This window comes from Pseudopipra pipra, chromosome 2, assembly GCF_036250125.1.
Source record: "Pseudopipra pipra isolate bDixPip1 chromosome 2, bDixPip1.hap1, whole genome shotgun sequence".
Classification (NCBI taxonomy): domain Eukaryota; kingdom Metazoa; phylum Chordata; class Aves; order Passeriformes; family Pipridae; genus Pseudopipra; species Pseudopipra pipra.
This window is the reverse complement of record NC_087550.1, coordinates 43,958,856-43,981,236: the sequence shown is the minus strand read 5'-3', so window position 1 is coordinate 43,981,236 and position 22,381 is coordinate 43,958,856. Positions and strand designations below refer to the sequence as shown.

At 40.8% G+C, this 22,381-nt stretch overlaps 1 protein-coding gene across 2 annotated transcripts in view; it reads right to left on the bottom strand.

Moving 5' to 3' along the window:
* The window catches only part of DDX10 (DEAD-box helicase 10), a 267,544-nt gene that overhangs the window by 96,435 nt on the left and 148,728 nt on the right, over positions 1-22,381 (bottom strand). The window contains exons 17-18 of one of the 2 annotated variants that reach the window (XM_064645252.1): positions 20,045-20,178; positions 10,580-10,634 (exon numbers count right to left, since the gene is read on the bottom strand). In XM_064645252.1, coding sequence (XP_064501322.1) covers positions 10,580-10,634; positions 20,045-20,178 — 189 coding nt within the window. Of the gene's footprint in view, positions 1-9,953; positions 10,635-20,044; positions 20,179-22,381 lie in introns of those variants that run through there. The other variant, XM_064645253.1, reaches the window with a different exon arrangement.

Here is a 22,381-nt window from a genome sequence, read left to right as displayed (position 1 = left end):
TGCTGGAGGGGACACTGCATGTTAGGGAGCACATCTGCTCCTCTGTTCATTAGCTGCTGCTTCACTGAATCTTACACACTTTTCAGATGACTTATAATGGGCAACAGTGAGAGCTGGCAGTGAAGAGGTGATATGTTTCTCACTTCAAACACACATGAACCATGATGAATCTGCAAAGTTTTATGTAGTTATAAATAAACACATGGATAACTAAAGACACTCTTCATAGATAGCCAATTAACACTTTGCAGATGGACCATGAGCTGCTCCCTGGAGTCCGATCCTGACGTTGAAGTATGCAGGACTAAGGTGGGGGAAGCTTTGCCTCTGGTAAAAGGAGAACACAACCCTGACCTGGGAGTCAGCAACCCCACATTTCAGAAAAGGTCATCCTCACATGCACACACACATACAGGAGCAATGCAGAGGTTTGCAGTGTCATCCTTGGCCCTAAATGGCCCCAGCCATTATCAGAGGGAATCTCCACCTGGCTTTGAGGGCTGAGCTTGGAGGGGGACATGGTAGTTGCTCAGGGAACAAAACCAAAGAGCCAAGAAGAGTCAGGGCAGTGGTAAATAGATGCTGGAGAGAGTGGACAGTCTGCCCATTTGGTCTGACTGCCCTGCTAGTCTGTGGAGGTTCTGCTGCAGGGAGGCTGTGGCAGAAGATGAGACATCTCGCAGGAGCAAAATGGTGTTATGGAGACCACTGCCAAATGTGGGGCAGAGCTTCGGCAGCCAGGGACTGATGGGACGACACAAACTTCCTGCCAGCTCTTGGACCACCGCCAGCCCCTCGCCAGGGAGCACCTCGGGCATTTTGTTGGGCTGCTCCAGAGCAGGTATTGCCTGTCAAATGGGCAGTAATGCTCAATAACACACAGCAGGTTAGAAAATGGGGAGGTAGAGGGCTGAGAACAGGAAAGGGGAGTATTTTAGACAACTTACCGTAAGGGATCAAACACTGAGCTTTGTATTTCCCTAATAAAACATTCAGCATGTGATTTTGTCATGTTACTTGTTCCTGCAGAAGCCAGTTAAAGCTGCAGCCACATACATCAGCTGAACACAGAATGGATGCTAACATCTCTGCAGAGTTAAATAGACAAGCTCATATTTCCACTTAGTGGAGAAAAACTGCCCCTCCTGATGCTTTTTGACTTGACAGACAGAAAGAAAATTTGAATGTCTGTGCAGGCAGTCAGGAGTAGATGGGGAAAATGATGAATATTTATAATACAGAAGAATATTTAGGTGAGATATTGAATATCACCCAACAGAAATGTGAGCGAAATAGTTTTTAAATGTCTAAGATCTTGTATTACCACAGAGAGAGTTCTATTTTGAACATTCAAAATAATTCTGAGTAGCTAATGTAATGAAAGAGCTTCTACTAAGCTATCTTGAAAAATAGCGTAGTTGGCCAATCACACTTGTCAAATAGCCAGAGAGGATTTCATCATATTTCAGAAACGACTAAATGACTGCATTGGCATTGGTCACCATGGCAGCCCTGTGGGACAACTGCATATGCCTGTCCCCCATGGCTGCACCTACAACTACAGTCACTCCAGAACAGGCAATCACTGACAGCCAGGAGAGGAATGTCCACATGGCCAAACCTACCCAAGCCATCTCTGAGGGGCTCAGTCAGGCTTTAGTAGGCAGGAAAAGACAGTGGTCACTTCCCACCCCAATGTCTCACTCCTTCCAGCTTCGATCTCCTTGGTGTTTTCTTACTCCTTGTTCTGCCAAGGGTCTCCCAGAACTTGTTATTTTCCTGTGCCATTTGTCTCTGTGCAGACCCCATAGTGCTGCACACACCACCGGTATGACCTGGTGCCCTCCCTTGGCAGGGCAACGCTACTATCAAAGTCCCACCACGGTGGGATCATGGCAGCTGCTCAGCCCTGAGGAGAGGGTTTTTGCAGCAGGCTGAAATTGGCCAAGACCTGCACTCCTGTCCTTTGCTTCCACATGAAACAGAGAATAGAAACTACAACCTCAGATGCTTGGCAAGAAAAAAAGAGAGCTGAATGGAGAATTTTACCCTCCCTTGATTTTATTTAGCAAGTTTATGGAGGAGAGCTGTTCTTTTAGCCAGGGAATTCTGCATCACAAACAGATTGGTATTGTTTATGCTGAAATTAGATGCTGAAGAAGCAAATCAGTTTGCAAAAAATTGTATCAGCATCTACAATGCAACAGAAAGAGTAAATAGGCTTAATTAGTCACTAGACAAGGAACTAGATTAGCGTGTTCTTACATATATTTAAGAAATGTAAGCACTTAATCCTACCCAGTGCACTTTATTTCTTATGCTGGAGAACTCATCTTCACAAAGATGACTATTTGAACAGCTGCATGGATCAAGGACCATCTATCCCAGTAGCCACAGCCACCGAGTAGATGCTGGACAAGAGCTTAGTCTAAGGGAAGGCAGCAGTGAAGCTTTTCCCTTGTACACTGGGCTTCCCTTGCATGTTGGTCCCTTGCAATCCACTTCACTGGCTTTCTGCTAGGCATAAGAATAGGAAAACAAATGTAGAGAGTTAAAAACAATTGTCAGTGAGAGGTTTGAAAGAAAGCTCCTGGCCCAGCCCCTGACAACTGACATCCTCACATCACCTCATCACTGCCTTATGCTGCAGCATACAGGTTTGCCAAGGGACATCATCCCTGTGCTTCTGCCTGGTACTGTTTCTCCTCTGTGATAGGGGAGGGAAGGTTTTGGCAAGAGGATGCCACAGACAAGCTTAGTAGCTTCCTACAATATTCTATTGGACATTCTTATTTTCCTGATGTAGGACTGAGAGATTATTATAAAGGGAAACTCTAAAAATAGTCAGATAAAGAGAAATATAATTCTTCATCTCTCAGAGGAGGCAAAGGGCTCATGTGCACTGTTCTGTGCATTCCAGACAGTGTTAGAGTGAAACGGGATGCTTACAGCTCATCATACCCTCACTGCTTTATTTACTATTCTGTTTCTTAACCATGACCCAGGTCTCCATCAAGCAACCACCTCCACTGGCCAGGACCACCAAGGCTTAGCAGTGTCCATGTAGGAATTGTGCCATTTACCATGGCCTGGGATTTATGAGCAGGACATCTGATTTCCCTTTAGGGAACAGCATTCATCTGCAAGCTGACTTGCAGTCATTTGAGTGTGTGGTATCGTGCGGGATGACATCAAACCATTTACTTAATTCCAAGCATTTCTCTGCACCCACTAATGACCATTTCACCCAAAGCCAATTAGATTAAGTTTGCACAGACACTCTGAATTTGTTTAAGAAAAAATACCCTAAATTTTTGGGAAACTGGCACAGGGTAACACTCACATGGGGAATCAAATCTCCCAACTGGTTGATCATCTGCTTTCTGGTGGTAGCAAGAGTCTCCATTGCAGGGGTCCTTGTAGCAGCATATTCCCACCCGAGCTGCCCTTTTATAGACAAGTTGGAGTGCCAATTTAAACACACTGGCAAGTTTCTGAGTGCAATTGGGAGTGTACTGGAACAGACTCACCTCATTGCTAGAGGAAATGATTCATATTAGTATCTGCTTTAACAAGGGAACACAAAGTTCTCTAAAAACCAAATTTCAGTGCTTTCCACAAAGGACCAGTAACATCTCCAAATAAATAAGAACCGTACTCAGGCATAAAAGGCCTGTAACCCGCTGAAGTGTGATTTGTTAAGACATTTGTGGTGACTAGCAAGCTAAATTAGTTCTTAAGTCATATTCATTAGCTTTCACTGAGCTCACACAATAAAAACAAGTTGCATTTCAGTATTTACAAATGCAGTTGGTGCCGCTAAGCAAGCAGGTCAGAGGAACTGTTTACTTCCTTAGGAAGTGCAGCACAATGTATGTATGATAGGCTAGCAAAAAAAAAATAGCTGAATTCCATTTCACCTTAAGTGTGATAAGCTCAAGCACATCAACACTGGTAACAGCAAGTTCAATTTACAGTCTATACTTACACATGGCTTTTTTGTAACAGCTTAAGTTTAGCATCAGAGGGACAAGCTGTGCATAACAGAGAAGACTTCTGCAGCCCCAGAGAGGCCATAGCTAGTAATATTATCTTCCTCCAGGATCCCATATGTGATTAGGAGAACAATGCTCATTAGTTTCCTCTTAATACAACTGAAATCTCAGCACAGCTACTTCTCAGCTCGAAAGGATTTCAAAAACTGCTCAACAAAACTAATTTAGTTTAATTAAACTTATCTATATTTTATAGACAAAGCACATCTCAGACAATGTGTAAAACTTAGAGATAGCACTGACCCAAGAGATTTCACTCCTGGGTAAAGCCGCTAGCTGATAGCCCAGTGTAATTTAAGCAATCATTTTTACATGACTGAATCTGATGAATAGTTTTCTTTGTGAAAAATGGCTTCTGGCCAGACATGGACAAAAATAGGCAATGAACAAAGCATTCTTGGAACAGATCAACATCTCTCTACTGATTTAATCATAGCAATACCTCCTAACAGGCCCGAAAAGAATTTTCTTCTGCATTAGGCTTTCTAATTCCTTGATGTTCTTGACTGACTCATTTGCCCTTGAAATTTGGGGAGCATTTCGTTATAAAAATGTCCATTACTTCATTATAAAATGCCCACATGGTACAGACTACCTTGATAGCAATTTTTATAACTTACAAATACAACAGCAGTGCATTTCTCTGGCATCTAGTTCCACCCTTTAAAGATAAAACTTTCAGATCCTTCTGAGAATAAAACATTAATTTGAAAGGATGAGATTTAAATTAAGAGGATCTGCAAAAAAACAGAGAAGAGAACAATACAACAAAGAAATCTAATGAAATGTGGTCCAAAAGTGAAGGTAATAGTCTTATCCTACTAAAACAAGTTATTTGAAATTGTATGTCTCTTGGTGTTCAGATGTGTTCTGGATCTTCTAGCTTGAAGCACAGTGGGTGCAAGGTTTGGTTCTGTTCTGCTCAAGGTCCCCATCAAATTAACAATAAAAGTGGCTGCTGCACAAGAATTAGTGTCCTTTAGCTGCCTGCCACCAGCCTTCTGACTGAATTGTTGTTAATGTCTTAAACATTGTTTAGAAAGACTTTTTTTATCAAACTGCAAGGAAGCAACTACCTGCCTGGGACCACTGAAGCACACCCCTTCTTGACTGGACTTTGGACTGTGAGTGGGGACTTGAGATAAGACTGTTGTCTAATCATCTCAGGTCTGAGGAGAAGTAAACAAGGCTCAGGGAAGAAGAATGTATCTGTGCTAAGAATCCGCCCCAGCTGTGCTCAGCGGGTGGCAGAGGAGAAGGGGTTTGGGTGTATGATGGCGGAATCTCTCCACACCAAACCGAAGGAGTAAACCCCCTCTCTCCCACCCCCCCACCCTCTGCTCTGGGAAGATCACATACCCATGGGACATTCACATGAGAGGCAGCTGAGAAGGGCTCATAAACCATCAAAGACCCCCAAAGCACCCCCCCCCCAACTCATTCCTGAGGCCTTCCATCAGCAGAGGACTGCATAGGATCCAAGTGATGCAACAAATCCAGAGCCTGTCACAAGAGACTGCAAAGCTTCCCTCCCTTCCCCCCCATCCTCCGCTCCCAGGGGCGGTGACTGGGCATCTCCTGAATGTATATCAATCCATTGGACTCTGTTTTACGGGATCCTCACCACCAAGAAGACCAGAAGAGGACCAACAGGATGCTGCAGGTTCCACAGTGATGATACATCTTCTATTTTAATCTCTGTCACTCTCTTCCCTCCACCTCCTTTTTCCTATTTCTTTCTGTCTCTCTTTCTCTGTCTCACATTTACCATTAAATAAAACCCATACTATTGACTTTGGCGTCTGGTCTTGTTTGCACCTTAATTCGGGCAGAGGCACTTCTAATAATTTTAATAACCAGATTCTAACACTGCCCAATTACCAAAAGAGATGGCATAAAGATTCATCTGTTCCAGGACAGAACCAACCAGCTTAATTTAAACCTCAGGTTATTAGCCACAGGAAGGTTATGGCTGGGGGCGTTACCTCCTGCATAAAAGCAGCAATGTCCTGAGCCACAGTGGCCATTTCTGCAGCAGCTGCAGTCTACCACAGTTCAGCATCCCTGCTGTAAGGCATACTCAATCTCTCACAGGATATAAGCATCAATCAGGTCAAACTAGAGAGCAGCACAATAAAGAAAAATACCCATTAGCAACCTTTACTAAGAGACATTTCCTTCTTGTATTTTATATCAGTTTTGTCATATGTATCCAGGATTATAGGAACCCACAGGGTCACTTCAGTATCCTCAGATCTTGTACTATTTTTTATAGCCTGAATTGAATGTTCTCTACCACAGTTCTCTGTTTTTTAATGTTTTGCTTCAGGCATCTCTCTCTCTTTATGAGTATGGCCAGACAGCAGACACACCAGTCAGTGCTCTAGCTGGACTCAGTCAGTTGCAGGAGGAATAAAAATTATTTTTTATTTATAGTCATATAATATTTAAAGAAAAATACCCATTAAAATGTTGAATATTAATTTGCAACCCCTTATGTTAGAGCCTAAATTTCTTATACTCTTTACACAATTTAATGTGCTGCATCAGTAAGGTCTTCACAAAGTGAACACTGAACAGAAATTTCTATGATGCTGAGGCAAAACAGTATCTCTGCAATGACATGTTTTATATGCCTCACGAAAACATTGCAAGTTGAACATCTTCAGTAACTAGCACACTTAGTGTAAGTCTATTTAACTCATCTAAAAAAACCCCAAACTCTTCAATGCTCTCATGACTTTTACTTGATTTCCAGTTTTCATTCAAAGAGGCTTCAAACAAACTGTAATAAATTATCCATTAAACAAATGTCTCCATTATTTTGTACACAACAAAGAGAAAAATTGATTCTGGATAAAAGCCTGCTAAACTTTACCATTATATAAATGTCTAGTGTATAAATTGAAAATTAACTAAATGTACTAGATTTACTCTTACACTACACCTAGATATAAATAAACACACTAGAACTATTCTAGTAGCAGAAGGAAATCGACCACTATTAGTAAAAAAGTATAAATGCAAATTAATCTGAAAATTCATTATGTAAAACAACATTTCCTGCTTGGCAATTTAAGGATGTCTCCTGGTCAATAGCCTCGGAAAATACTCACCACCACACTCAGACCTTTCTTCCTCTCCTGAAGGAGTCTCCAAAGGGGACTTTCTGTAGGCTGCAACCTACAGGGGTGAAGAAGCCTGAAACTCATCCCAGCAACACAACACCTGAAGGTTAGGGTCCTGCACAGAAGGAGCTTCAGATGCCAAGTGGGAGGCTGCTCTTGCTAAACCACAAGTGACTTAGAAGTTGTGGATTCAACTACTTAAAGTCATCAATGAAGTCTTTGATTACAGGCAAGCCCAATCATTTCCATGCTCCCATTTCTCCTGTGTAAAGCTAGGACTATAATGCTTATAAAGTACAAACTTGCAAAAGTTTGGGATTTGTTCTGATACTACAGTGGCACATGCTGTACCTGTGACACAGAGAAAAGGAGACAGGTGATGGATGGTATCCCAAGCTGGTCCCGCTCCACCTGCCTGTTAGCCCTGGACACACATGGCAGGTTGAGAGGTCCCTGGGTGTGAATAGAGACAAGTTCCCTGAAAAATACCCTTCAGTCAAGTAGTCAGCTCTGAAACTGATATTTGTTTGGTGTGTTGGCATGTTTTTTCTTACACCAGAAAAGCGCTCCTAGAAGTAGGGCTGGTGAGGAGCCTCTTAAAGCAGATCTACAGCTGATGGGAATGATAACCCAGGATCATAGCACATGCAACAGTTGCTTGTTCTTAGATACATTCATGGTATGGAGAATCAGCCTTAACCTCTTCCCTCTTCTTCTTCACATGGCTCTACTCTTGTGGGAGTCACGCTCTAGATACACACCATACCCTCAAGGGCACTTACATTTAAACTAGATGGGCCAACTTCATAAGCATTTGAGAAACAATTACTCTATATCAGACAACACAAATACATTAGAAACTTCATTATCTCAAAATACAAAAGTAAAAGCACCTGAAAAATTATTTTAATGCAGACAATGAAAACGACACAAGATTAGAAGTGCAGCACAATCATTCCAATATACGTAATTTAATTTTTAGTCTTATTGTTCAGTGGGTAAGAATATTTTTCTCACATGCCAGCATACAAATCTAGTAGGAAATAGGAAATCTTTGGGTTTTTACTTGCTTTCCCCAACAAACTGTGTTCATCCCTCTCAAAGCAAAGCTTTGAGCTGATAGACGAGAGGTGATGTACAAGACAACTGATGACTACCAAGTACACCATGAATCTACTAATACCTCTAAACGACCATCATTCATATCTAAATCATCTTTGAACAGCTTTCTGCTGGTGGTGCTCCTTGCACTGCAGTTTGCTGCCTTTCTCCATGACTGCAGGAGCAGGACCTCTGCTATCCCAGCACAGAGGCATTTGTTGACACTGCTCATCACATTCACTGCAGTGTTCACATCCTGGAGCATGGGACACGTGCACCAGTCATAGTGGCACCACAGAGGATCCTTCTTCATTAACAGATTCATAGTGATGCTATTCCCAGATCACAATATTTTCCAGACCCGCTGTGGCACTGTAGACTAAACAAACACTGCATCAGCTGCTAAGCAGGTCCAATCTTTCATGTTTAGCTGTTTTTGAAGCTCAGTCATTTCTTCTTGTTCCATATTGTCAAGAAGGAGCAGATGGCAGATGTGCTCTGCCTATAATATTGTTTTTATGATACTCTGCCTGCTGGCAGAATGGAGGAAGCAACATTTGGAGACAAGAATTTGCAGTGTATTTTCAGTTTTAGATTTGACCTAAAAGATAGCATAGGGTAGAGGGAGAGGAGGAAGGAATTCTACCAAGCTGGTTCTAATAGATTTCTTTGGGGCACGGGGGAAGGAAAAAAAAAGTGATACTGACAAAAAAGGAGCATTTAAAACGTTCATATGGGACCCCAAAAAGATACAACTTTGAGACAATGCGTACTTCATGATTTGCTGAAGGGAAGCAAAAGAGCAAAGCCCTCATGTATTTGTACCTACTCAGTGTTTTACTCTCCATTCTCCCTGTGTAAGCTTCATTAAGACACAGGTCTGCTGAAAAGAGACAATCATCACTTTACATGCCTCTTTGTTGCCAAAAACTTAAGACAGCAAACACTGGATTTTCCTGCTCTCCTTTGTTTTCTGACACAAGAGCCTTTCCTTTGCTAAGGTTGTTTCAGAGATGTGTAAAACTCTCCACAGTTTTCAATTGTTCTACATATTGCCTGCAAGGTTTTTCCATCCTTTTTTTTCCTGAACAATGTGCCAACCTTCTTGAGAGGGTAGTCAAGAATGCAAGCAAGAAGACAAGAATTTGGGTGCAAGTAGTAGAAAAAAATCTACTTATATAACTAAGAATTTGGTATCATATTAATAATTTTTCTTCAGAGAGAATGCCTGGTTCTTTCCTTCCCCATGCAAGGACTCACACTGCCATGTGTCTTGTTGCTGTCCCTCAAGATGCAGCAGTTATGGGCAAGCATGCACAAAGTCTGCAGCAACCAATCAGAGTTTGACTGGAGAAACTTTTAAAAATATGCTGAACTATAAATCATTTTTCTTCACTATATTTGGTCATAACAAACAAAATGTAGCTCACTTCCAGTCGTAAGTCTACCATAAAATCTACTTTGCAACCATTTCATCAGGCAGTGTTATGCTCTACCATTTTGTGGCATCACTGTGTTCTCATTCATACGGGATTCAAATGCAAGACTCAGTTTTAGCTTCTAAAAGTGTTTTTCTGAATTGCCTAACACCGGTGACAGAATCACAACAGAAATGGTAACTAGAGGATAAATATATGCTTCATAACAAACCTGAAAGAGACACTGTAAGTTTACATCAAGGCTCCAGAAATTTTTATTAAAATATTTTTTAAATATGTGCATGATACACTGAAGAAGTATTTTTAAGTGATATGACTTGAGCTGCCAACAGAATTTTTCTTTAATAATATTAATACACATATATCTTCCAAAATAACAACAAACCTGACACAGTTAAGAAAGGAACATCTTGTTTTCATTTAATGCAACATTAAAAGAAAAGAAGATAATTGCTTCAAAACTTGGAGATTTTAAATTATGAATGTGTTACTGCAAAATGACATCTGGGGACTTAGGTTGAAAAGTTCATTTAGAAAGCCTTATAAATCAAACTAAATATTGTCTGTAATCTGTGAGTCAATCTAAGGCAATCCCATTGCATGTGGAACTCATTTATCTACATCCACTGGTACCCAGCTGCCCAGATGCCAAATTCATTTTGCGTAAACTACTGACAAAATTGTAGAGATGTCCCAGGGAAGAAAGTGTGCAGAAAAATAATTAGCTGTGACTGCTGAGCAGATGCAGAACAAGCTCTTCATCCTCTGCCAGAGAAAGTCCAGTATCTAATGGCAAATAAGGGTCCTCCTCTTGGCTGAATTTTACCTTCTTTCTTTTCAGTGGCATTTCTTCTGCTGTGGTACTGTTGCTATAGCTTCTCTTCTTTCTTCCACCCTTCTCCTCAAGTTCACTGCAGAAACAAATCAATTAGTCTTTTTAACAACTGTGGTAATCAATATCATCATGTAATCTAACAATTCCGTTTAAACAAGGCAAATTTAAGTCAAGATAAGAGCAAACGAAATTACAATTCTGAAGGGTGAAGCAATGGAAGCTGATGAACTCTGAATGTCTAAACTGGAACTGCCCTCAGGACGAGGTGGCGGTGGATGTTTTACTGTCTTAATTGATTACAGTGTATCAAGATATCACTATCACTGTTATCTAATATTTGCTGCCTAATACAGGAACAGACAACTTGACAAAACTGATTTAGCGATGTGTCAGTGGACCTTGACGTGCATTCAAGATCTTGTCTAAAATAAATATGCGACAAAAATAAAAATATGAGAACTGTCACTTCATTGGCAGATCCTACATTTAATACAGTTTTGATTTGGGACCATCTTATTCAACCACTCTTTCCCCTCCTTTCAGAAGTTTTCCTTGGAAGCTATTAACCACCACTCTGTCATGAGAGGAAGAGGAAAAGCCCAAACACAGTAATTTTCCCTGGTGAATTCCTATTTCTTCTGCTGCTTTTCTTAAGACTTGAATGAATTGCCTTTTGCAGCCTTTGATCTGGACAAAACAGTTTTAATACCCTGGATTCTACCACATGGTCACGTAACAACAGTGGGAGGAAAGACCGAGCTTTCATGTATCTCCATGCGGTTTTTGTCCAAAACATAGAAAAACTGCTATAAATCATCTAAGATTAAAGCAACCTAACCAAATAAAATCTATTCTAAGGTATAATATCTGTGTACCAGGTTATAGAGAGCTGGTTGTGCTATGCTGTAGGGTATTCATACCCCAAAAAAGCAAAATGCAACCCCTCATACCCCAAACCATTCCCTCCAAACAAGGTAACCAAAAAAAAGTGGCAATCTCATTTTTTCACATTTGTATTTTTTCAAATATACCAAAAGTAACAAATGGAACTTGAAAGACTGAGTTTAGGCTTTTCTAAAATAGTTGGGTAAATTCAGATTTTCAACTAAAATTTGGCAAATTTCTAGCCAGAAAATTCAGTTTACTTGAAAAAAAAAAGTTTCAACAAGGATTTTCTTAATGTCCATAACTTTTACAATTGCTTAAGTGTAAATGCAGTGCTTTGCTGACTTTGAGCTGTCATTTGCATGGGGGTAGCTTTTCAGGGCTTGCTACCAACATTTTATTCCTTTTCTGGGGAAAGGACTCTCATATTTTCTCTGTAGTGCTTAAGATATTCCATAAATGCTGAAGCTATACTGACAGTATATGAAAATACACTAAAGCACTAACAATTCTCACTTTTCCAAGTGGACAGTATGGGTCTGGGCTAGAGTTTCATGGTGTTCACTTTGATCAGGACAGACTATAGGGGTTCACTTTAAAAGCATAAGGAAGGCCTCATTAAATAAGAGCATTTTATCTTGTTTGCAAAAGAGCCAATTATTTCCAGCCTTTGAAGGGACTCAGAAGCCCAGTTTGCATTCATAATTGACTAATGCTTCATCTAGGACATTAGTTCAAAACATCTGAGCAATTAAAACAATGCAGAAACCTCACAAGCTATGAAACAGCAGACTTTAATAACCAAAAATTATAATCACTTTTGGAGTTTCAGAGGCCCAAGGCCTAGACATCTGTAAGGTATAATGTTTAAATATAAAACACATTTAGAAAGAACTTAACTGCGAGTTTTCTCATTTTTTCCACAGACAAAAGCATATCAACACAATTATGACCAATATTCATCGTAAATTTTGTGGGATAATTATGCTGAGTCAAGTTGCTTCTTACTATTACTGAGGGATTGCAGTGCTCAATTTGTAGTATAAACTAAAGATGTATCTACATGTTAGCAGGAGTATTTTCACACTAATTTGAGCCCTACTGGGCTGTGAGCTGGAGTGGTGAATAAAGAGGAATATTTAACACAGGAAGCAGCAGAGCTACCAAGCGATGAAGAGGGCTAAAGACTTGTGTTTTCATGATGCTCACAAATTAGAAGTAAAACAGTATTTAATAAAGGTGACTTAGGAAGGTAATGAAAATCACATGAAACATGTGAATAAGATGTTCCTAATTTTGAGACGCAGAAGGAAGACAGACTGTCTGTCCATAGAATGATTTCCATTGAAAGGGACCTTTGAACATCAGCAAGTCCAACCCCATGTCCTGTTCCTGCAGGATGGATTTTTACCAGCAGTGGTGTGGAGAGGGGTCTACTACTCTGGAGGAGCAGTCAGAGATCTAGGTTTTACAAAAGGTGAAAGTGGCAATTTTAAAAGGAAGATGGAAAACATGTGTCATTGTGATGCTCAGGGACATCCTGCACTCCATTGGTGTGCTTCTCCTTAGCTGTTTTGACAGAAACTCTTTGAAGGAGATGCAATAGGCGTAACCCTCAGGTCCACATGTGAAAGGACCGAGTGTACAAAGGCAGCTATACAGGGATTACTTCTGCGCTTACTGTCAAATGGATTCTTCCTCAGTCTCCATTAACTGAAGGCCTCTCAGCCCACTCTGCAGAGCCAATCTTTTTATTGTTGGTCACTTCCTATGGACATAAATGGCCCCTTGTTCCTCACAAACTGATGCACTACCAGCTGGTATCCACAAATAGCCAAAATAAAATAAAGTTATTTTAAGGTGAACTATTTTCTAGCAGAACAACTCAGTTAGAAATCAACCCCACAATTCAGATTCAAACCAAAGCCAGTGCATCTTTTTGTCTTCTACTTATAACACTTTAAAAATGGTATATGCAGCTGGTTTACAATTCCTTCCTTTTACCATCTGGTGCAATTTAGCTTTTCAGCCACATGAACGATCCATCTGAGGCTGCCTGATGGAAGGATTTACTTTCTGTTTACACAGGTGAGGAGGTAGCAACAATCGACTTATCAACAGGCACGGTTATTTCTGTGGTCACCATTTGCACAGCTGTATCAACAAAGTAAGATGCTATCATTTGATAGGTAATGTTTATTACTCAAACACTAAAGCATGGTTTATGAATCCTGTCCCTTAAACCAGTGCCAGCATATACGAATGGTTATCTGGGAAACAGGGAATCTAACTACGACCCTGATAGCTATACACCAAGAAAGTCTTAATTTAACTACTAAAAAATAATTTCACAAGTGTGTTTTGAGGTAATACCAGGAAAAAATAGAAAGCTTTTAATTGTTAGTATTTAACTCGCTTCTGGGCTTCAAGCTATGTCTTGGCAAGCTGCAAAGTTTAGATTTTAAGTGCTTAAGAACCAGCCATTTGAAATGTGCAGCCACAGAGCCAAGTTGCTGTTGTTTAAACAATGGTAATGTGAGATGCCTAGACAGGCTCTGCCTCACTTAACATTTATCAGAGAATGCTTTGGAGCCTAGTTTTACCAGCACTGCTCTGGAAACAAACCACCCTTGCCACTGAATTACAGGCCATGAGTCAAGTTTCCAGGCTGCAATAAAGCACACAAGCTCTTTCCCAAAGAAATGTACAGGAATAATGAATGAATCTGCTAATAAAATACAGTTCAGTAAAAGTTAGGAATAATTTATCCCATAAATATTGGCATTTTGCTAATCAAACATGCTGTGCCCAAAACTTTTTCCACGTAATAAATTTTAATTCACACAGCCATGGCAGCAATCCTAATGAAGATTAATTACTGCAGTCCCTTCCATAAAGCCCAGTGCAGCTTCTTTCTTACTTGCTGTCAGAATGCTACAGCCCATAGAAACAGTAATGAAAATGTACTGTGCTGTGTTATTTTCTGGATCTGGACAGGCTGGATTGATGGGTTGAAGCCACTTGTATAAGGTTCAACAAGGCCAAGTGTTGGGTCCTGCACTTGGGTCACAACAACCCCAGGCAGTGCTACAGGTAGGGGAAGACAGTCTGGAAAGCTGCCCAGAGGAAAAGGAGCTGGGGGTGCTGGTCAACAGCTGCTGAACATGAGCCAGCAGTGTGCCCAGGTGGCCAAGAAGGCCAATGGCATCCTGGTCTGGATCAGGAACAGTGTGGCCAGCAGGACCAGGGAAGTGATTCTTCCCCTGGACTCAGCACTGGTGAGGCCACACCTTGAGTACTGTGTCCACTTCTGGGCCCCTCAGCTCAGGAAGGATACTGAGGTGCTGGAGCAGGTCCAGAGAAGAGCAACGAGGCTGGTGAAGGGACTTGAGCACAGGTCCTATGAGGAGAGGCTGAGGGAGCTGGGGTTGTTTAGCCTGGAGAAGAGGCGGCTCAGGAGAGACCTCATCACTCTCTACAACTACCTGAAAGGAGGTTGTAGCCAGGTGGGTGTTGGTCTCTTCTCCCAGGCAACTGTCTTAAAGGGTTGGACTCTATGATCTCAGAGGTCCCTTCCAACCCAGTTGATTCTATGATGATTCTATGAAGTTCTGACCTTCATAAAGTAACTGCTATGAACTGAATAATCCATGTTAGAAGGAACACCATATATTTGCAGATGAATCATCTCAAAAGACAATATAATGGCAACCTCATTAAGAATCATGTAAAACTTAGTAGGTCAACATCAGCATCCTGGTATAAAAAGGCACAAGAAACTGCAGTTTACCATAAATAAAGGCAGGCGCACAACCAAGCAGCACTGAATACTAGCTTGCACACCTGTCAGCTGGTGACTGTCCATAAACTCACAAACAAACCAGTACAAGAACTAAGACATTGTTCCTTTCCCCTCATGTCCAAGATCTTTTCCATGCTGGTCTAAGAGTTAATGTGATCAGTCACACCTATTAAAGATTTAAAGGCAATGATGAGGGTCAGTCGGAACTTTGTTCTTCATTTTTATTTAAAGAGGTTGAGGAATTAGAAATACCAGAAACTCAATTCAATTGCAAAATGAATATTTAAGGAATCCAGCTGCTTTTCTTTCACCCTGTTCTATATTCTTAAATTTTTCACCTCATTAATAATTTACATTGATAGCCTTAAACCAAATATGATGAATGTTGCTAGATATACAAAAATTAATCTCATATTACATGCTAGTAGTAATTAATTACTCTGCTCTTAGAGGTATGGCTGGAAGGGAATTTTACTCAAAGGCAAATTTAACCCATTATTTGTATAGCTCCCCCAGTTAAAAAAATGCTGGGGGAGGAGGGAGAAGAGATTAACAATGTCTTTGACTTTTTAAACTATGGACAGATGGTTTATTTTTAAAGACTCTTGAAGGAAGACACCCTAGGTCTCATATACTTACTCTGAATTATCTCCTTTTTTTTTCTCCTTAAAGGAAGTAACAGCTAGTGTAGCCCAACATATTTCTAATTTTAATCCAACTCTTTGAGCAAAAGCTCTGGATTTTGGAAATATAAAATAGAGTTGTATTTTCTAATATGAAAGCTTAATTTCACTGTCTGCTACTCTTGGTTGAACTAGTTTTGTTAAAATCAGTAGGTCAATATTTCCCAGCCTCAAGAGCAACTCATCATACAATTCAGTGGCAGCTCTAAGAAAGGTGTATGAGGCATGAATGTTGTTTTAACAAAATTCCCTCCTTCCCACTGGCAGCAAGATTTCTTGCCTGCTCCCTTACTCATTCTTCTTGATCCATTATCCTCCCTCCTCCTTCCCTGCATACATCCCTTCCATCTCGTTCCTTCCCAATACAAAATCAAATAACATTTCTCTATGGTCTTATGCTCACCACCAGTCTCTTCGGCTACCACTTTCCTTTATCTATAAGTTTACTGGTTATTTAAATTCCCTTGGTTTTCTTGATTTCCATCTTTTTTTCCAGACCTAAATTAATCTCCTTCACTATATCTTCCTCTTCCAGCTGCACCTCTGCTTTCTCAAAAGCCTTCTAAGGGGTGCTCAGAGCACCTCGCAAGTCTCCAGACATACCTACACTAAGCATCAAAGCTGACTTCAGAGCAAGACCACTACATGCTCTGAAGAAATGTGGCTTCATCAACACTGCTGACTGAAAACAGCTCTTGGCCTTTCCTACCACACCAAAATACATTGCCCAGAAGAGCCTTAGTTGGCACCACCCAAAGTCACAGCAGTTGTGGACAATCACATGCCAATAGTTATGCCCGTACCCTGGCCAAATCCATTTAGCCTGTAACAACATGACTGACGTTCCCTGGGCAGGCTGTAGCCAGCACAGGATTAAGCTGCACTGCACATCGGAGCCATCAATGGCTCTGAATTCCAACACACTCCGTTCAGGCACTCCTAGAAATGTAATTTGATCCTGGACCCTGACTTTTTCCAAATCTATCTATCTGCATGTTGTTGTGCACTGCTACTGCCCTAATGAGCATCCCACAGTTTTTCCCTCTCTTCTTTTGCATACCTGCCCTGGCTGTTCTCACCACTCACTTCAACTTAATTACTATTCTTAGCAATGACTGACAAATCCAGTCCCAGTCTGTCCCTGGTTATAATAGAAAGTTCTGGATTTCAGGGCTAGCAAGGCTGTTTGCAACTGCTCTTTGGGTCCTTGTTAACTCCTGTTCAGCTTAAATGCTGAAGAACTTGAAGCAATTTGACTCACTTTCTGAATTTCTGTCCTCTTGCCTTCTTTAAAATGCTAAAAACACCTATTCTTCATTGCCCCAGTCCTCCAGCAAACACAGACAAAACTGAAAAGCAGGAAAGTATTCAGTCCGAGTGTATAAAGATGGAGAAATTGACAAAACCCTCTAAAACCTTCCTTGGAGGCGGTAAAGGACCTTTCCCATTATTAAAAAGTCAACCATAAGTCAGGGCAAACAACTGAGACCAGTACTGTGTCCTGAAGTTGACAACAGCTGGTTATGAAGCTTCAGATGATGCCAGTTCTTGAGACATGTTGGCCAAATCTTGACCAAATCAGCCACTGATTCAAAAAAAATCTGCATTTATTACCACTGCCAAAAATCTGTCCATCTCTGTCAACTTTTTTTCTTAAAGCTTAGTTCATCTTGAGTCTAGCTGATGTTCTGAGGAAGGAATCAATACCAAACATGATGTATGAATGCATACTCCCCCTTGCACCAAGAAGGAGCAATTTACTGCTGCTCAGAAAAACCAATGCATTTCCCTATCCTTGTCATTCTCTCGACCCACACCGGTGGCTCCACTGAATGGGCTCCAGAGGACATGGCCACCAGCCTGTTAACTTAGGGCTATCCAGTCCTTAAATCCATGTCCATACCCAGTTCTGCATACTGCCTCCAAAACATTAAGTGACAGATGGATAGGGACAATCTAGCCACTAGGACTTAGCCAATTCAGATGTGAAAACCAAGAGCTTTATGAATTTAGGCATCTAGAATAGAGCAAAATAAAACTCTATACTCCCATTTAAGTTTCAAGATCACCTTTTTGAATCTCTTACACAATAAGCTGTTTGTCAGAAACACACAAACGGATTTCTTGTTACAGTGAAGCCAACGACAAAAAACACACAGAACTTCATGTGGTATCCCTCCGTCTTCCCGCAGTATATGCTCCAGAACTGCAGTATGTTGCCATCAATTACAGAACCTCATCCCCACCCTGTGCTTTTCTGTTAAACTACAAGAAAAAAAATCTTCTGATTTATATAATTAAAAACAGTTTTAAATTAAGAAGAAAAGTTTAACATTGTTAATTTTATTATATATTTACTACTAACTCAGATTCCACTTCATGTGAATGTTGAAGAGTCTGAGCAACACTGAATCATAGAACTTATCAAGTTTCACCATGCACAAATTTATTTAATACAGGACAGGTGCAAAGGACTCATTGAAATCCTCAAATGACTTCAGTGTTTTTCCTTTCACATAGAGCCTCTAATGTGAGAGTAGAAAAATGCATTTCTGAAACTGTATTGGCTTTGTATGGCAAGGTTTTGGTAGTGGGGGGCTACAGGGTTGGCTTCTGTGAGAAGCTGCCAGAAGCTTCCCCTATGTCCAACACAGTCAGTGCCAGCAAGCTCCAGGACAGACATGCCACTGGCCAAGGCCAAGCCCACCAGTGATGGAGGCAGTGCCTCTGAGATAACACAGTTAAGAAGAGGAGAAAAAAACTGCACAACAGCAACTGCAGACAGAGAGAGAAGTGAGAAAATGTGAGAGAAAAAGCCCTGCAGACATCAAGATCAGTGAAGAAGGAGGGGAAGGACATGCTCTAGGCACCAGAGCAGATATTCCCCTGCAGCCTGAGGCGAAGACTGTGGTGAGGCAGCTGTGCCCCTGCAGCCCATGGAGGTCCACAATGTAGCAGAGCACCTGAAGCCCAAAGTGGAGGACCCCAGGCCAGAGCAGATGGATGCCTGAAAGAGGCTGTGACCCTGTAGGAAGCCTGCGCTGGAGCAGACTCCTGATAGGACCTCTGGCCTTGTGAAGAGAGAAGCCCACACTGGAGCAGGTCAGCAGGTTTGCTGGCAGAATTTGTGAGCTCACGCTGGAGCAGCCTGTTCCTGAAGGACTGCACCCCAAGGAAGGGACCCATGCTGGAACAGCTTGTAAAGAACTGCAGCCCAAAGGGAGGAGCTGGAGAAACTGGTGGAGCCACATCCCCTGTGGGAGGCATCCCTGCACTGGAGCAGGGGAAGGAGTCCTCCCCTGAGGAGGAAGGAGTGGTAGAAACAACATATGACGAACTGACTGCGACCCCCATTCTCTCTCCCCCTGCACCACTGGAGATGAGGACATATGAGAAAAACAGGAGTAAAGGTAATCCTGGCAAGAAGCAAGGGGTGGGGGGAAGGTGTTTTAAGATTTGGTTTTATTTCTCACTACCCTACCGTGATGTGATTGGTAAAAAATTAAATTCATTTTTTCCCCAAGTCAAGTCTGTTTCATCCATGACATTAAACAGTGAGAGATCTCTCCCTGGTGTTATCTCAACCCATGAGCCTTTCATTATACTTTCTCTGTTCTGTCCAGCTGAGGAGGGCAGTGACAGAGCAGCTTAGGTGGATACCAGGTGTCCAGACAGGGTCAACCCACCACAGAAATATACAAAACCTCCAGGGAATTAGTCAAGATTTTTGCAGGTGAAACAGTCTCACTGAGATCCCTTCAACACTGACTCAAAAATCTTTCTCATACAGCTTCATAAAAGAGAATAACACCCTTTGGCTCAGATTTATGTTCTGCACCTAACACACAAACTAAAACTTAAATACTAAAAGAGAAAGAGGATGATTTTAAGATGAGTTCACAGAATTACAGGATATTCTGAGTTGGAAGGGACCCATAGGGATCATTGAGTCCAACTTTTAAGTGAATGGTTCATACAAGGACTGAACCCACAACTTTGGTGTTGTTAGTACCACACTCTAACTAACTGAGCTAAATCTCAGGGTTCCTAATATCTAAACAAAACAGTGTATAAAAACATGAACATTTCAAAATGATCATGGAAGATGGTACATACCTATAGCTGTCTTCACTTTCTGAATCTTGCTCTTCATTAGAATCTTTGTATTTATCAGGATCTGGAAGAGTACTTGGATCAAACTCTTCTTCACTTCCACTGTGAGCAAGAAAGGCCACTGTTTCCTCTTCAGCCTGTCAGGTGACAAATGGAAAGTTACAAGACAAGCAAGCAAGTCCATGTTACTTGCCACAACCCCATCAATAAACAGGGAGGTTGTAACAAAAACCACTGGGCTCAACCACAGCCAAAGACCACCACTATTATAGGCAGGAAAATAGAATAATTTCTGCCATCATCAGTGCTCTCCTCCAAGGCTTTTTGCTAAAGGTTGAAGAAACATCATTAAAAAAGGAAGGACAAGAATTTACATTCAAATTCTACCCTCCAGTATTGTCATGTTAAATCTACCAAATCTAGGAGAGATTTGCGCAGCAACTAATCAACAGCCATCTGAGAGCAAGTGTCTAAGTAATATGCAGCTTTACTGTCTCTCAGAAACACACTGGCAAAGAGATACTCACTTATGGACACATTAATCACCGCCGTAAGGTGAATTTCATTAAATACTCTGATTTAAAACACATCAGGGTGTCCTTGCAGTTAAAAACCAAAATGCTGCCTAAACTGAATTAACTGCCCTAAGGGAGTTTCAACCATCCTCCACATGAGATGCATGTTCTTCAGGCTTTCTCCCAGATCCCTCCTTGTGGCCCAGCTTCCCTCTGTTCCCAAAGCACGTCTTAGGATGGGTGGCTGGTGTTGGCAAGTTTCCCCAAGGTATGGTACTGCCTCACCAATTCTTTAACAAAGGGAGCACAGAAGATGCTGCTCCATAAAAGTATTGGATAATATAAAAAAAGCTGACTGATTTTGCAGATAAAAGTTCTGCTCCACTCAGTCCTGAACTGATGGCACCACTTTTCTAAGTTTTTGCTAATAGGCACCAAAAAAACCAGACAGACTGGAGGGCATATGTAATTGTATATGTACACAGAAATGCAAACAGAAAGCTCACAGGCATTTCTAAGCAGTGTGAACCCTAGATCCATGCATATTTATGACAAAAAGCACAAACAAATGCAAAGAAACTGTAATTAAAGACATTGCTACCTTTTGTTTATATATCTAATCAACGTGCACATAGCTGAGTTTCCAAAACAGTACCCATTTAAATGATCTTTCGTTCTATGAATACCTTCACATCATTATATATTTAAAATTAATTTTTGTTCTGATCTTTCACCGTTTCTGTCAGCCGGTTTTAAAAGAACAGTGTTTATGTGCACTTACTTTCCCACAATAAAAAAATAGAAATAATAATTTTAAAAAATCACAAAAAGCCAAAGAGAAACTATACCAATGGTCCCTTTTATATCTGCATATAGAATGAGTGAAAGGCAATGAGCTGGTGAGAGATAAGATTAGTCACCTCTGCAAGAGTCTATTCTTGCTTGACCAGTGACACTTCTGCAGTGCACCGAAAGCAAGCAGAAGATATGGCTAAAAGCCATATCTGCAATCAGAACGTAGAGGAAAAACATACTAAACACACATTTTGTTCTTTACCACTCTGAAACACTAATAAAGGTAATTATATAGCTGGGTGTATAAAAACACTAAAAGTATCATCAGACTCTGCAGCACTGTAAGCTTCCTAAGGTAAAACCACCTATCAAAAAGCACATTGATTATCAGGAACTTCAGGTTCTACTTCACAACAAAGTATTTTTTTTAACCAAAAAAATCTCCAAGCTCATCTTTTAGTACAATACTATAGAGCACTACTAACTCCATGGAAAACTATTCTGAAGGTCACCTTTATGCTAATTAATTTCCATAACTGAAAAGTATTCTGCATTAAATTATAGCTTATTTCAAGTTCTTTAAACATTAAATATTTGCTCTTTGCTTGTCCTTCCCATTGCATCCATTCTTTCAATATAACTGGTGCATACCAATCTTACATTTAAAAAGAATTGAAAAAGAGAAGTAGCATTCAAAGCTGTTGTATGGAATGAAGTATTTTTTAATGTGTATGTGCAACATCATGCAACAGAGTTCTGTAATACTAACATTTATTGGCAGTCTAATTGGCAGCCCATCATCTTGGGCTGTTCATTCACATTCCCAGTTATGTCAGTGAAGTGTTGAGACTGCATTCTTTCCTAAGTTTTGTCATTTATATATGCACACGTAAAAGATAATTACACACATGCAGATCAAACCTTCACTTCCATTAAATATTCATATTAATTTTTTCCAAAAGAAAATATGCAGAGAAGTGATAAACATAATGCTTGCTATAGCAAAAGAAATAATGGTAAAGATGCCTCT